Source organism: Cervus elaphus, chromosome 15 (assembly GCF_910594005.1).
Source record: "Cervus elaphus chromosome 15, mCerEla1.1, whole genome shotgun sequence".
Classification (NCBI taxonomy): Eukaryota; Metazoa; Chordata; class Mammalia; order Artiodactyla; family Cervidae; genus Cervus; species Cervus elaphus.
Genome location: NC_057829.1, coordinates 42,162,091 through 42,177,064, shown reverse-complemented (window position 1 = coordinate 42,177,064; position 14,974 = coordinate 42,162,091). Strand labels below are relative to the sequence as shown.

General features: G+C 45.3%; 1 protein-coding gene across 1 annotated transcript in view; it reads left to right on the top strand.

Moving 5' to 3' along the window:
• Positions 1 to 8,738: 8,738 nt before the first annotated feature.
• FRMPD2 (FERM and PDZ domain containing 2) overlaps positions 8,739 to 14,974 on the top strand; it is a 64,171-nt gene continuing 57,935 nt past the window's right edge. Inside the window, exons 1-3 of the mRNA XM_043925908.1 lie at positions 8,739 to 8,880; positions 10,447 to 10,604; positions 14,033 to 14,224. Of these exons, the coding sequence (XP_043781843.1) occupies positions 8,739 to 8,880; positions 10,447 to 10,604; positions 14,033 to 14,224 (492 nt within the window). The remainder of the gene's footprint in view (positions 8,881 to 10,446; positions 10,605 to 14,032; positions 14,225 to 14,974) is intronic.

The following is a 14,974-nucleotide window of genomic DNA, read 5'->3' as shown; positions in this document are numbered from 1 at the left end:
ATCCCCTGGAGGAGGGCATGGCAACCCACTCCAGTATTCTTGCTTGAAGAATCCCCATGGGCAGAGGAGCCTGGCGGGCTACAGTCCACGGGGTCACAAAGATTCGGACGTGACTGAAGGACTAAGCACAGCATATAAAATGCTAATCATAGGTGTATGGTTACTTTATGATGTGTCAACTTGGCTAGGCTATGTTACCCAGTTACTCAGTCAAATACTAATCTGGGCGTTGCTGTGAAAGTGTTTTGTAGATGCGGTACCCCAATCCATCCTGTACTTGTTTACCCAGTTTTGAAACATGTAATTGGAATAGGTATACTCAGCAACTGGCAGAATGCTAACACTGAGAAGATTTAAGGCGTTACTTTACAGTAAGTATTTAAAATTGGTATCCTCTGAGTACAGATTGCATTATAACTGGTCCTGAGGCCATATAAAAGGGTAACAGTGCTTTCCAAAGGACACACAGGACCAAAGAGCAGAGGTGGAACACAAGATGCATTAATAATGTTGAATTATGTTTTTGACATTTCACTTTGATTCTTCAGATTCTGTCAAGAAGTCTGTTCAGGATGAAAGGCCTTTCACATTTCTTGAACAAACTGCTCCTTTTACAGTGAAAGATCAAGCCTTGGGCTCAGAGAATTTGGAAGGCAATATTATCTAGCAAGCACTCAATGATTTAAAAAATTAGTTATACTTAACCTTCTATGTCCAATAATACTAATTTTTTTACTTCTTATAAGTATATTATACATTTTCTTTCTAAAATGGGGCTTCCATGATGGCTCAGACAGTACAAGAATCTGCCTGCAATGCAGGAAATGGGATTCAATTCCTGGGTTGGAAAGATTGCCTGGAAAACAAAAAGTGTTAGTAGTTCAGTCATCTCCAACTCTTTGTGACCCAATGGGCTGTAGCCCACCAGGCTCCTCTATCCATGGAATTCTCTAGGCAGGAATACCAGAGTGGGTTGCCATGCCCTTCTCCAGGGGATCTTCCTGACCCAGGGATCGAACCTGGGTCTCCTGCATTGCAGGCAGATTCTTTACCGTCTGAGCCATCAGGGCAGGGAGTAAAAAAAAAAATGTTATGAAGTTAAAAAAAACAAAAACAAAACACTTGCCTCATTAGGACAGATAACATGGGAAGGTGGCAAATACTGGGGAAATGGTATGTAAAAGTGGAAGATGGGTGTAACACTACTTTAAAACACTGAAAGTTTTTCTGGCCACTGATATTCATTCTCTTGTCTAGAAACGCAAGACTCTACCTCGGAGTACTGAAAAAGGTAGCCCATCTGCTAGTTGGCTTTTTCCATTAGCTTGTTTTGTTTCTCACAGCCATCCTGAAGGTAGGAAGCATCATCTTCCTTTCATGGATAAGGGGAACAAGATTTTGAGAATCAGCTTATTCATGGTCATACTGCATGGGTGCTGCAGCCAGTATTTAGATCAGGGAGGAGGCCAGGGTCTGTGTATAAAATGTTGCTTGAGGCCAGGTTAGCACACTGTGGGAGACTTCTGGAAGGTAAGAACCCTGACCTTTACCTCTTTAAACAGAGCCCAGATGAAGCAGAATCTGTCTTTTCCTCCTGGAGGGGAAGATGGCATTTGCCTTCTGCAAAGTTTTGCTCAGATTTCGGCCCAAGTGCAGGTAGATAGTTTTTAATGAGCATTCAAAGGAAGAGGAATGAAGGGAGACACATGGAACAAAAGGAAGAGAGAAGCGAGGATCATTCTGAAAGCCTTGATTCTTTGGGAGCCCCACATCCTTCTCTGGTCCCTCCCTGGGGTGTCATTTTGGGGACATTGAGATATTTTAGGCTTTTTGCGAAGGTTGAAAATGGGAAGTTTATAGTGCCTCAATCCTGGCAGACAGATGGAAACAATTAACACCATAGCTTAAAAATCTCATAGTTGGAAGCTGCTCAGCAGCCCTGATGCTTAAAATTCCTCTCTGGGTGGTTGGAGCAGAGATGAAAAGAGAAGGGAAATAAGATGGGTTCAGCACTTTTTGCATACAGAGCACTTTGGTATAGTCTCCCCAGCAGTTCCATGAGGGAGCTGCCATGATTAACCCTGTTACCCAGATGAAAAAACTGAGGCTCAGAGAAGTTACACGTATGCTCTGTGCCCAAGCTCACATAGCACAACATCCTGGCTGGGGATTCAACCTCCCCAAACTCGTCTGTTTTTAGCCAACAGATAGAAAGTGTTGCATGAAAAAACCTATAGAAGGCTGAATAATGCCTCCCTCCACCCACAGTCTCCCAAAGATATCCACATCCTGGTCTGTGGAACCTGTGAATATTACGTTACAAGGCAAAAAGACTCTGCAAATGTGATGAAGTTAAAGGGTGTTGAGATGGGGAGATTTTTCTGGATTATCCAGGTGGACCCTAATCCCGCATGTCCTTTTAAGAGTCAAGCAAAGGGAAATTCAAAACAGACAGAAAAGGAGATGGTGAGGTGACTACAGAGACAGAGACTGGGGTGATGTGGCCACAAGCCAAAGAGTGCTGGCAGCCACAGACACTGGAAGAGACAAGGAACAGATTCTCCCTTAGAGCCTCTAGGGGGAGTGTGGCCCTGCACACACTGGTATTAGCTCCATGAAACTGGAGATATTTCTCTGAGATAATAATTTCTACAGACCACCAAGTTTGCAGTAACTTACCGTTATGGCCACAGGAAACTATTAGAGGATCTTGGATGGAATCATAAGGGACAGCATTTCAGGAACAGTGAGAAGGAGAAAGAATGCTGAGAAAGTTAGGGGGAGCCAGGAATCTGAAGTAACAAGGAGAGTTTCCTGGAGAGCGTGTTCTCCCACCGGCTTGTCCCCATGAGACCAGAGGCTGTGCTTCATCCCCACTGGACAGGTCTCCTCTGCAACCCTCACTTCCACATTTACGCCCTCTATTCCTAGGCTGTAGTTTTTGAAACTCCAGAGACCTTGGTCCAAGTTCTGTCCCAATACAGGGGTGTCTTCTAGGGCATCACAGAGGGTTATGAATGATACTAGCTACACATGGTTCAAGGCCAGAGATCATCATTGGTGCCTTGGCAGAGGGTGAGGGAGAGGAGGGAAATGAGGGCAGGATATTGGAACGTGATTAAAATCCCATAGCTCAAAAGCCATTACACGGTCAGTCAATAGATGATTAAGATTAGTAGAGATTCTTAGTTCTTCAGAAGCCAGCACTTTATAAACACTGTAAAATATCATGGCAACAAATTAACAAGGCACACCCTCAGGTAGGTGCCTTGATCCGCCAGCTGGCACTCCGCAGCTGTCTAGATGACTTGGACATGATTCTTCCTGAGGGAGTGGGAGGCAGATGTGAGCCTTGCCCTTGAGAAAAGCCATCTCTGTGTACAGAACTGGTGAGGGCTTCAAGAAGATAAGGTGTTAGACTCTAGCCCCCAGGCACTGTCACTCCCTTGGCTCTGGTCCATACTCAGCAGCTTGGGTTGCATTTCTGCTGCAAGCTATTAAATAAATATTGATAATTTTGAACTGTGGTATTGGAAAAGACTCTTGAGAGTCCCTTGGACAGCAAGGAGATCCAACCAGTCCATCCTAAAGGAAATCAGTCCTGAATATTCATTGGAAGGACTGATTCTAAAGCTGAAGCTCCAATACTCTGGCCACCTGAAGCTGAGTTGACTCATTGGAAAAGACCCGATGCTGGGAAAGATTGAAGGCAGGAAGAGAAGTGGACAACAGAGGATGAGATGGTTGGATGGCATCACCGATTCAATGGGTATGAGTTTGAGCAAGTTCAGAGAGATAGTGAAGGACAGGGAAGCCTGGAGTGCTGCAGTCTACGGGGTCACAAAGAATTGGACACGACTTAGCGGCTGAACAACAGGTGTCCCCATACCAAAGGCATGCTGTAGAGCATCCCCTTGTCTATTTGTTCTGTCTAGTCTTCTCTCTGTGGAATAATTTTATCTGTTTACCTATTCATTGTCTGCTCCCCCCCACCCCATCCTCCCTAGGATATAAGCCTCACGAGGGTAGGATGTTCTATTGGACCTACTATTCTATTTGTCACCAGGGCTTACAATATATAAATATTTGTTAAGTAAAGGGATGGCTGAAGCAAGGGTGTGGGAACAACATCACAGGTGAAGCTCAGGGCTGCCGCCACCCATGGCCCAGGTGAGAGGGCAGAAGAAGCACTAAAGAGCAAAGTCATGGATGGAGCGTCTGTGCCAAGCTAGACCCAGTGTGAGGCTGCTGGAAGGTGGCAGAAGGGATGCACTGCAGCATGAGAACTTGCGGAAGGGAGCCCTAGGAATCTTCTGAACGGCCAACAGGGTTTCAGGTGGAAAAAGAGACTTTTAGGTTATTATATGACCACAAAAGTCTTCAGAGAATGGCGTCGATACAGAGGACTCAGGCAGTGGTGGTGAGCTTGAGAGATGAGGGTGCAGCCATGGAACTCCCCCCTAAGGGCATGCCCATTGGCTAGATACTTTCTCCAAGCATCCTCACTGACAGGGGGACTAGGCTTATCTGTATGGGTGGATCCCTCCATCCTTTTTACAGTTAACAGTCCCCTTTTTAGTCCATGATATAGCAGTAGCATGGACTTGCCCACCAGACCATTTAGAAAAACTTGGAGAGAAGCCCAGAGGCATCACAGCATGCTGGCAAAAGGCTGACGATGACTGTTTCATAGCCCATTTGCTGTTTAGTTTAGTTACTTTCATGAATTAATTTTGTAAGTCTCTACTCTTTGTTCTGTGTGGCCGCTGAAGTCTCCACTCAATTAATTTAGAGGGTATCTAATGACTGGACAAGGATTTCTCTAAGGGCTCGTAACCAATAATTCTCCCAGTCTTCACTGGAGGGCTTTGTTTGACGTGAGAACGTGCCTTCAACACTCAGTCAGGCAGTAGGACACTCTGCCTTAGCTGTCACTTTAGACTTGCTCAGAGTCTCATGGTCAGCCAGAGGTGAGTGTTTAGGGCCTTTTCATGTCTTACAACCTTGGCCATATACACAGCCCTATCTACACATGTGACCTTTAGCCTCTAAGGCTATTTTGCAGCTTTTCAAAGATAAATAAGGGCACCGCATTTCCCAGTTTTAGCATTTGTTTTTTTTTTTTTTGAGTCACTGCCTGGTATGCAGGATCTTAGTTCCCTGACCAGGGATGGAACCCACACCCCATATGGTAAAAGCACGGATTCTTAGCCATTGAAATGTCAGAGAAGTTCTCCCAATTTCTTCAAGATTTTTTTTTTTTTAAATTAGCTTGCTGTTTGCCCAACTGTTATTGCTACCTCCAGCAGCTGCAACGTTAAACAATTGTTGTTGATTGTTTTTGAGAAATGTCCCCTGGGAAAAGTCTGCTTGCATGGAGCAAGCTCTGAATTCGGTCAAGTAAAATCAAACATCGTGCGAGGGGCTTTCCAAAACTGCCAGACAGGTCAGATAATGATAATTCTCTGATTATGGGGTTTTGAAAGAGCTTACAACTATGTTTTGACCTTCATGGTGTCTACAAGGCTGCTTGTTTCTTCACTGCTTTTACGGAGGATTGTGGAGGTTTTTAACTTTGCCATTCCCGTTACCTCATTTTCTTCTTTCTTTTCCTCCCTTCCTCTCTCCCTTCTTTTTTACATAATTTATTTACTGAAAAACCTAGACAGTTTGACTGACAGAGTTTCCCAAGTGTGGATTTTGTGATGGCATACTCTCCATGTTGCTCAATATATTCTTTACCCTCTAAAGGTCATAAGATGGCAGTCAGATACAGAGACCTGATCTGACTCAGGTTTAATCCCTTTGTAAGACTATAGCTGGTGCTGTGTTCCTTCTATGGGAGACACAATATATGAATTTTTAGGGCAAATTTACAATGTGAACAAATTTACTTTCAGATAGGATGGTAAATACATTTCCATCCATGGAATTCTCCAGGCCAGAATACTGGAGTGGGTAGCCTTTCCCTTCTCCAGGGGATCTTCCCAACCCAGGGATCTGACCCAGGTCTCCTGCATTGCAGGTAGATTCTTTACCAGCTGAGCCACCAGGGAAGTCCAAGAATACCGGAGTGGGTAGCCTATCTCTTCTCCAGTGGATCTTCCTGACCCAGGAATCGAACTGGGGTCTCCTGCGTTGCAAGTGTATTCCTTACCAATTGAGCTATCAGGGAAGCTCCAAAATTAAAATAGGAGCAGAAATCTCATTCAACCATGCTTAAACCTTCTTACCTGGCTATTGGGATAAGAAAACTTCAATGTGTTGGTTTGTTTAATATAGAATGTTTATGATTTAAGAACATCTATAATACCTTTTATAATATTTCCATATAGTGTATTAATTCCCTATGAGTATTGGGTTGGTGCTGCCCAGTAATAATCCTAAAAGTTAATACTTATGTATATAGTGTCTATTTGTGCTAGGCACTATCCTATCCCTGTTTAATTTTTTTAAAAATGTATTTATTTTTATTTTGGCAGCACTGGTTCTTTGTTATGGCACACAGGCCTCTGTAGTTGCAGGATGAGCTTAGTTGCTCTGTGGCATATGGGATCATCGTTCCCTGGCCAGGGACTGAACCCACATCTTCTATATTGGAAGGCAGATTCTCAACCACTGGACAACCAGGAACGTCCCTATCCTACCCTCTTTTACATTGTGTGTGCGTTTTTCATTTGTCTCTGCTTGGTTTGTAGTAAATTGAAAATGTGGATATACACAGCATATATATTTAGCTCCTCCTATTCACATGTGTTGGAAAGTGTTGTCTACATTACGTGCAATAATCACTAAGTCTCCACTTTCAGTCTCCTTATTTTAGAACCCTGAACAAAAACCTGCGATGGGCAAAATATTGTTCTTCTGCTCAATTGTAGCTATTCAAAAGGTGATATTAGAGTTTTACTATTATATCTACTGAAGAAGCAGACATGGCAACATTAACCACCTCACACATATTTCAAATATTTCCACCCAGTCTTTAGTTTGTCTTTTCATTCTCTTAACAGCACCGTTCTGAGAGCAAAAGTTTTGAATTTTGATGAGGTCTAATTTATCAATTTTTTCTTTTATGGCTTGTGCTTTTGGTATCAAGTCTAAGAACCCATTGCCTAGTCCTAGATCCAAATATTATCTGTATTTTTTCTAAAAACATACACTTTGATGTTCTACATTAATCTATAATCCACTTAGAGTTCATTTTTGTATAATGTGTGAGTTTTTTTCATGATGGATCCAGTACTATTTGTTGAAAAGTCTGCCCTTCCTTCATTCAATTACTGTATTGAAAAGATGGTATTAACTAATTACTGCAGCCTTTCTATACATTTAATGAAGTTTTCTTCTAGTCATAACGTAACTTGAAAAAACCATATTTGATATTTGTGTAAGATATTTGATTTTGATATTCAAAGGTCTCGTTTACCTATTTGAGAATCAATATCTTGTCCCATTGGTTTTCCTTTACTAAGCAGCCTTTCATTGTGCTTATAAAGATTTAGAAAAACATGGCACAGTGAGAATGCCTAGTCCATGAGTCCTAAGAAAAGTGTGAAAGAAGTCAGAGGAAGATGAAAAGAAAGACAAGAGAGGGCCTGGGTTTCAGCTTTGATTCCATCATTTTTTCCTTGGGTAACCTTGGATTGTTTTCCTGCCTGTAAATGGGATCAACAGTCCCTCTTCACAGATTCCTTGTGATAAATAACATCAGGTACAGAAAGCGTCTAGGTCCCGCTGCAGTGCCCTTCTCGCCACAGGGGATAGATAGATGGGCGAGCCAGACTCTTTCTTCTGGGAAACCAGCTCTCTTCCTGAGGCTGCAGGAGGCTGGTCTTAGAGGCATATGTAGAGAGCTGAGCAGCTGGCAAGTGGAGAGCCTGGATTATCATGTTGGATAGAGGGATGGCGGGCCATAATATGCTTCCCACCCCACCCCCAACCCTGCACATCCGCCCTCCGAGCTCAGCTGCGGAAGAGATCAGTGACGTAAATGGATTAGGGAAAGCCTGCCTGGCCCCTTCCTGCTGCCACTGCACCTGGGGCTCACCACATTGGAGATTAGTGGGTGGCAGCTTTGTCAGGGGGACAGACATTTAAATGTCAGCTTTAAACGAGTATATTTAAGAAGAGAGGGAAGAGGAGACCCTCCTTCCTTACCTCCTCCTCCAGCAAATCAGTCCCATGCTTCCCTGTGAGTCTGCACCTTTTCAAAACACAGGGCTTAGTATTCTTTCTAGTGATTCTCACCCTTCGGGCAGGTGCTAGTGACCGTTACAGACAGGGCTGCTACTGGAACCAAATCCAACTCTGCATGTGGCAGCCAGTGAGGAACAGACATGAATCACGTATTGGAGGCAAGAAAGGTTGTTAACCCACTTTCCCAGACAGAGAGGGGAGCAGGCGAGAGACATTCCCCAGCAGGAAGCTCTCTGTGACAGCGCACGCCCAGCTCAGAGGGAGCCATTCTCATGGTTCGTTCATTCATTCATTTATTGACTTAACCCTTAATTGGGAGTTTATTTATTTACTGATGTGCTCATTCACTGAGAACCAGCCAAACCCAGCCAGTCTCCCAGTGAACATTTCTTTAGCTTCTCCCATGTGCCTGGCCCTGCGCCCAGCCCTGGGGCCACGTGGTAAAACATGGGGCTGTGCTGCAGAGGGGCTGGACTGTGCCCAGGCTGGCATGGCCAGTGCTGGCCCACGTATGCTCCTGGACTAGGCAAGGGCTCTGCCACATGTGTGTCTTTGCAGGTATGAGCCCGGCCTCTGTGACTCTGGCCAGTGCCCTCCAGGTCCGGGGTGAAGCTCTATCTGAGGAGGAAATCTGGTCCCTCCTGTCCCTGGCGGCTAAGCAGCTCCTGGAGGACCTTCGTGATGGTAAGAGAGTGTGTCTGGGGCAGTTGAGTCACAGGGAGTTGAATGTGAAGCTTCCCAAACAGCTTATTGATCTGTCATCAGTCCCAGGTGTTAGACTGAGCAGGCAAGGGACATCCCCACCCCACCCCCGTGGAGCTGCTCTGGGAGGGCAGCTCTGTCTCTTGGACCCATGGCATGCCACAGAGTTGGAAGAAAGTCTTTTAGCCTTGGTGTGGCAGCCTTTCCAGGCATGGCGTTTAGGGAGAGAGAGGCTGGGAGCTCTGTGGGGCTCTCCCAATACCTGGGCAGCCTGGGCAGAACCAGAGACAGGAGGCAGGGGGCAGTCACGGGGATGGCTGGCATTCCCACATCGGCGTCCCCTGCCAGATGCTGCAACCGTTAGTAGATAGAACCCACACACTCAGTTGTCTAAACAGGGGAGGTTAATATGAAGAATTGTTAAACTAAGATAGAGAAGTAACCATCAGGTATGAGAAAACTTGACATGGTCTCCTAGAACTGAGGGCATACCCAGTGAAGGACAAACTTTGAAGGAAAGCCCCCCTCTCCAAGTTGGGGTTCAGATTTGCTGGAGGAGCTGTGCTTGCAGACCACGATGATGGCGAAATTCTCTGCTTTACCTGGCCATGGGCGTCTGCAGCCACGGGACACACACAGTACAGGCATTGCCTACAGGGGCAGGGTGATCCCCTGGATGTGGGCAGGCAGAGATGAGCCACAGCTTCGGGAGCTGATGCCTGCAGGAGGCCGGGAACCTGCTGTGTCTCTGTAGATAGGGTTGCGACGCTATCACTTCACAAGGTCAGGCTGAGGGGTGGCCTAGGGACCGAGAGTCCAGGGCGTGTGCAGGAGCAGAACGTCACTCTCACGCACACGCCGCTAACCCCAAAGAAACAGCAGGAGAGCCCGCCTCCCGCCATGTCTCTCCAGCGCCCTCTACTGAGAAAGCTGTACATTACTCTCGCAGTGAAAGGAGGGAGCAGGTATTGAAACATGGATTTGCAATTTCCAGGCACTGAATTGATAACTGGGCCAAACACTCAGATGTCCTGCCAGCCCGCGGTGGAGTTTCCCCATGTGGGAAATCACACATATGCAATCAGGGTGAGGACCCTGGCATGGGTATGAAGGGAGGCTGTGCACCTGTACTTTTGGTTACATCTTCCTCCTAGTCTTCACTCCTCTTCCCTGCCCTGGAGGCTTTAATGAACAACTAGAGTATGTTCAGAAGACCAGTTGCCTTGGTTTCTAAATTGACTCTAGAGAAATCAGACTTGTGCTAATTTCTAAGTCGATTTGATCATTTTTTACCTTTTGCCTTGAGACTCTTGGGCCACCTGTGAACTTGGATGTGCTTCCTAGTTTCCCAGCCATTGCTGCAGCCACCCTTCGTGACACATGCTCCTGTGCCTGCATGTGTCAGGGTTGAATTCCTTCCACTCCCTGGGTCTTGCTTACAGTTCATCTCAGAGAGGATTTTGGAAGACACCTGCTGGGCGCACTCCCACAGATGGTGCTCCAGATGGTGGCCCTATCTCTACACCCCCATCACTGCCTTGGTTTCAGATTCCTCGAACTATGTGGTCTGCCCCTGGTCAGTCTTGCTTTCTGCGACCGGAAGTCTTTCCTTCCAAGATCATATTTCCCATATAGAGGCAGCTCCTTTCAAGGCCCCTGAACTGCTACAGGGACAGAGCGATGATGAGCAGCATGATGCATCTCAGGTAAGGCACATGGTGTCTCTGCAGCATCTGTGGGCCTGTCCTCTGGGAAAGGCCTGGTCCTAGGTCATCCCCAGCTCCCAGCTCAGCTCCAAGGAATACTGAGGCAGAATGGATTTAATGAATTTTTTAAATGAATTTTAAAAAAATTCCTAGGCTGTCTTGCCAGTAATTTATTAGCTCTTAGGTGAGAGCAAGTCAACTTCTCTGAGCCCCAGGTTTCTATATCTGTAAAGTGGGGGTAATATGACCTAATCAATCAGCTTATTATAAATACTCAAAAAGAAGTGCTGGAAGAACTATAGGTAAATGGTCTTGCAGCAGGTAGCAAAAACCCTAAAATGTCCCAATAAATCCTCAGATGGAATGTATCCCAAGGCTTGAGTAAAGACTGATGTAGCTGTACCAATGTTTATCTGTATTGTTTACATTAGTGACAAACTGGGAACAAGCTAAATGTCCAGTGAGAGTGGATATGAAACAAGACAGCATTACAATGAAACTGTAGAAACTTAATGACATGAAAAGTAATTAAATATATGTAATATAATTTATATTATGTGTATATATATTTACATGTATGTGGTCTTAGGTGTGTATATACACACACACAAACACACGCCCAAGGTTCTAAAAATAAATGTCTGCATCGATTATTTCTGGATGTCAAATCAGTGATGATTTTTGTTTTTCCATGGAGATGTTATACCATGCTGCTTTCTGACAACATATGATACTTTTTAATCAGACTGAGTCACAGTATGTCATGTAGAGACAGTTTTGGCTACAAGAAACAAAAAGCCTAAAATATAGTGGCTGGAATCACAGACGAGTTATTTATGTAACAAGAAGTCAAGAGATTGGTCATCAGCTTTAGTAAATGTCATCATTTACTAAAGCTGTATATTTTCATTCTATCCTCCTTAGCTGTTGACTTTTTGGCTTTATGCTTGTTGCCTCATGGTCACATGATGGCTGCCATGATTCCATATATCATATCAGTGTTCAAGTCAGAAACAAGAGGGGAAAGAATGGGACCAGATGCATGTGTTCCTGTTGACGGTAAAGAACAAACTTTTTCAGAATCCCCCTACTTCATGTCTTTAACAAAAAATGAGTGTCATGGTCATGGAGACTTTTAGCCTCTAGAGTAGGATGCAGCAGTGTTTAAAGGAGTTGCAGATGGTTGTTGGGCTAGGCAGCCAACAGTGTCTGCCACACATGAAAATAAATTGTATTTCATTTACAGGACCATGGAATAACAGAAATGACAAATCTAATGATGTGCTTTTTCTCTTGGATAGATGCATGTCTATTCTTTGGGAATGACTCTCTACTGGTCGGCAGGGTTTCACGTTCCACCAAATCAGGTCTGTGAACAGGATTATCAAAGTCTTGCTAGGTGATGTCTTTGGATTTATTTAGTCTGCTTTTCCAGGGCAGGAACCACGTCTGTTGAGCTATGCACCACCACTCTGTCCTCCTGGGTTCTAGGAAGGATTGCCAATTGATTTTAAAGAACTGCTTCTGCTGAGTCCAGAAAGAACCTCAGAATCCTACTCAACACGGCGCTCCAGGCAGCCACAATTTGGGATTGGCAAGCAAGATAAGACTTATATGCCACTCTAGTCCAGAGGAAGTAGGAAGCTAGAGAATGTTATAGATGCTGAAGATACCAATTTATAGAAAAGGTCTTAAAGCAGCCCTTACTGAAGTGAGATGCTTCCATGAAAAAGGGTTCTGTGCTTAATCCATTAGGGAAAATGTTCCCTACAATGTCTTATTCTTGAAGATTTATCAAAGTAGTTTATTAAAGACTCTGAGAAGGCTTAAAGTGCAGAAACTTTTAAGCTTTATCATAGCATTTTATAAAAATTTTGACTACAGAATGCATACGTGCCTGCTTGTATGTGTAAATATTCATCTAACGCTATAACAATTTTGTGGAAACTAGTGTAATGAGAATACATGTTGGAGAACTCTATCCAGTCTGTTTGGCTTCTCTCTTTCCTCTTGACCCTCCTTCCTCCCTTCCTTTTTTCCATCTCACCCTTGTCTTCTCCAATTCAATATCCTAGTGCTTCCGGTGCTCCTTCTGAAAAGAGACCTGGCCACCTTCCTCTTCTGTGGAATTGTTCACAGCTCTCCATTCCCCAGGGGGTTGCATTTCACTCCTCAACACAGAGTGTGTGGCCTATGTAAGAGCACACTGCACTTGCAAGGGCCCCACACTTGATTTAATGCTCTGCATTAAAGTTCTTAACCGTTTGAACAAGGGAATTGTCCTTTTGCCCTGGGCCTGGTTCTACCCGTGGTTCCCTTCCTTCCAGACATGTGCCAGCCTTTGCACCCACTGCTTCCTCCATCTGTGGTTCACCTCCCACCTTTCTCCCAATCAACCCAAGTGTGCTTTTTGATGTTTAGCTCAAGTTCCTTCCCCATCTCCCTCCTCCCTCCCCAGGATGGGCCAAGTGCCTTCCTCTGTGTTATGACCTTGTCTTGTACTTCCCAAGACCAAAGCCCTTATCACCCTGTACTGTGCTTGTCTTTTTGAATGACCATCTTCTCCATTAGACTTTGAACCTCTTGAAGACAGGGACTGTCTCCCACCTTATATCGCAAGTAGCTATGCAGTCTAGGCACATTAGAGGCCCTCTGGTGTGCTGTGTGAGTGTAGGACTCAGTAGTCTGCATACATGTGAAGATAGAAATTCACAGCTGATGCTCCATGGCAGGAAATGGTAGAACAGCCTTCATCTGAAAAAATGACTCGCAGTGTGGATGAGCGTTAGAAAAACATCTGATTGTGAGTCTGAATTTGACACCCTTTCCATATAAATGGTGGCCACTTAAACGCATGAGGAAAGGGTTTAATAAAATATCCATTTTTCCTTTTGCCTGAAGAGTTCGTGTGACATGAAGTTCAACTAACGATTATTGACCTTATGCTGACCACTGGTGATTCCAAAGTGAAAAAGCCACAGTGCTTATGGTCTTGGAGCTCACATTCTAGGGGAAAGACCCAGTGAGAACCACCTAAATAATTTGAGAAAATGACAGGCTGCCCAGGTGAATGTGAGTTAAAGGCTGATCCTGGTTTGATCTGGGTCCTTGGCATAGGCAGAAATCCATTTTGTCAAGCACCTGTTTTTGTAGCAATTTCAAGCATGTGTTTGGCCTCCCCAGGCACCAAAGATCGTTCCAGATTAGAGAGCGGCAAACCGCACACAGCTGGTGCAGAGATAATTGCTCTGCATTTTGTGGTCTCGGTGAAGTAGCCTGTGTCCCTCCCTAAGCCACGCAGGAGGAGTGGGCATCTGTCTAGTTAATGAGAACATCCGTTCTTGCTGGTCCCCGGGCACGCCTGACAGGACATTGCCCTCAGTGGCTGCAGCTCTGTCAGCCTCTCACAGGGCTGCCCCGCTTTCCAGCCCCTGCAGCTTTGCCAACCCCTGCACTGCATCTTGCTGACCATGTGTGAAGACCAGCCTGGCAGGCGGCTGCCTCTGCAGTCTGTCCTGGAAGCTTGTCAGATTCATTGGGAAGAAGCGGCTGTCCATCCGACTTCTGCCAATCTCCACGTCAGACAGCTGGTCTGCTTGGTCCTGGGCACCATCTCTGAGGTCAGTGTGGATCTGTGCTTTTCAACCTTGGGGCCTTTCCCTGGCCATGTGCGGCTGTTGAAATTCAAATGAGCTAACTTATAGTTCATTAGAAGGAAATAAAACATTCAATTCCTCAGCCACATCTACCACACTTAAGTGCTCATTAGCCACTTGCAGCTTGCGAGAGCCATGCTGGAGAGGGAAGATCTAGAACTTTCCTGTTATTGCAGTTCTATTGGGCAGCTCTGGTGAAGATCTTTGGGGGAGTTTAGATTTCTAATGTGGCCAAGACCTTTGGGATCTTTAAAAGAGCCTCTTTGCATTAAAATGGTTATGTTTATGACCCACGAGTTAGCTGTCTTATCAAAATTCAACTCTAGGCCTGATATGAGAAACCTTCCCTGACTGTGCCTACATGGTCCCCGGCCCCTCCCTCTCCTCTGCCATCTTATTCCTGCAGAGGGTCCCCTTGCTGTGTTGTCTCATTGTGCCTCTTGCCATGTTGTGTGCTTGCACCCATTGTGTGTTCTCCAGCGCCTAACAAGGGGTCTGGCACATACTAAGCATTTGGCTTAGGTTGGGTTACCTCGAAGCAAAGTCAGGGCATTTTTGTGCAAGTTAGTTATTAGGGAGGTGCTCCTAGGAGAGGGAGTGATGGAAGGATGTGTGGGTGGGACAAGCGGAGTAAGGTGGTGGTCTCGGGTGGAGACGGCCTCAGCCTGGTGTCAGGAGTCGATCCAGAGCAGGAATCAGACCAGCCTTGATTCC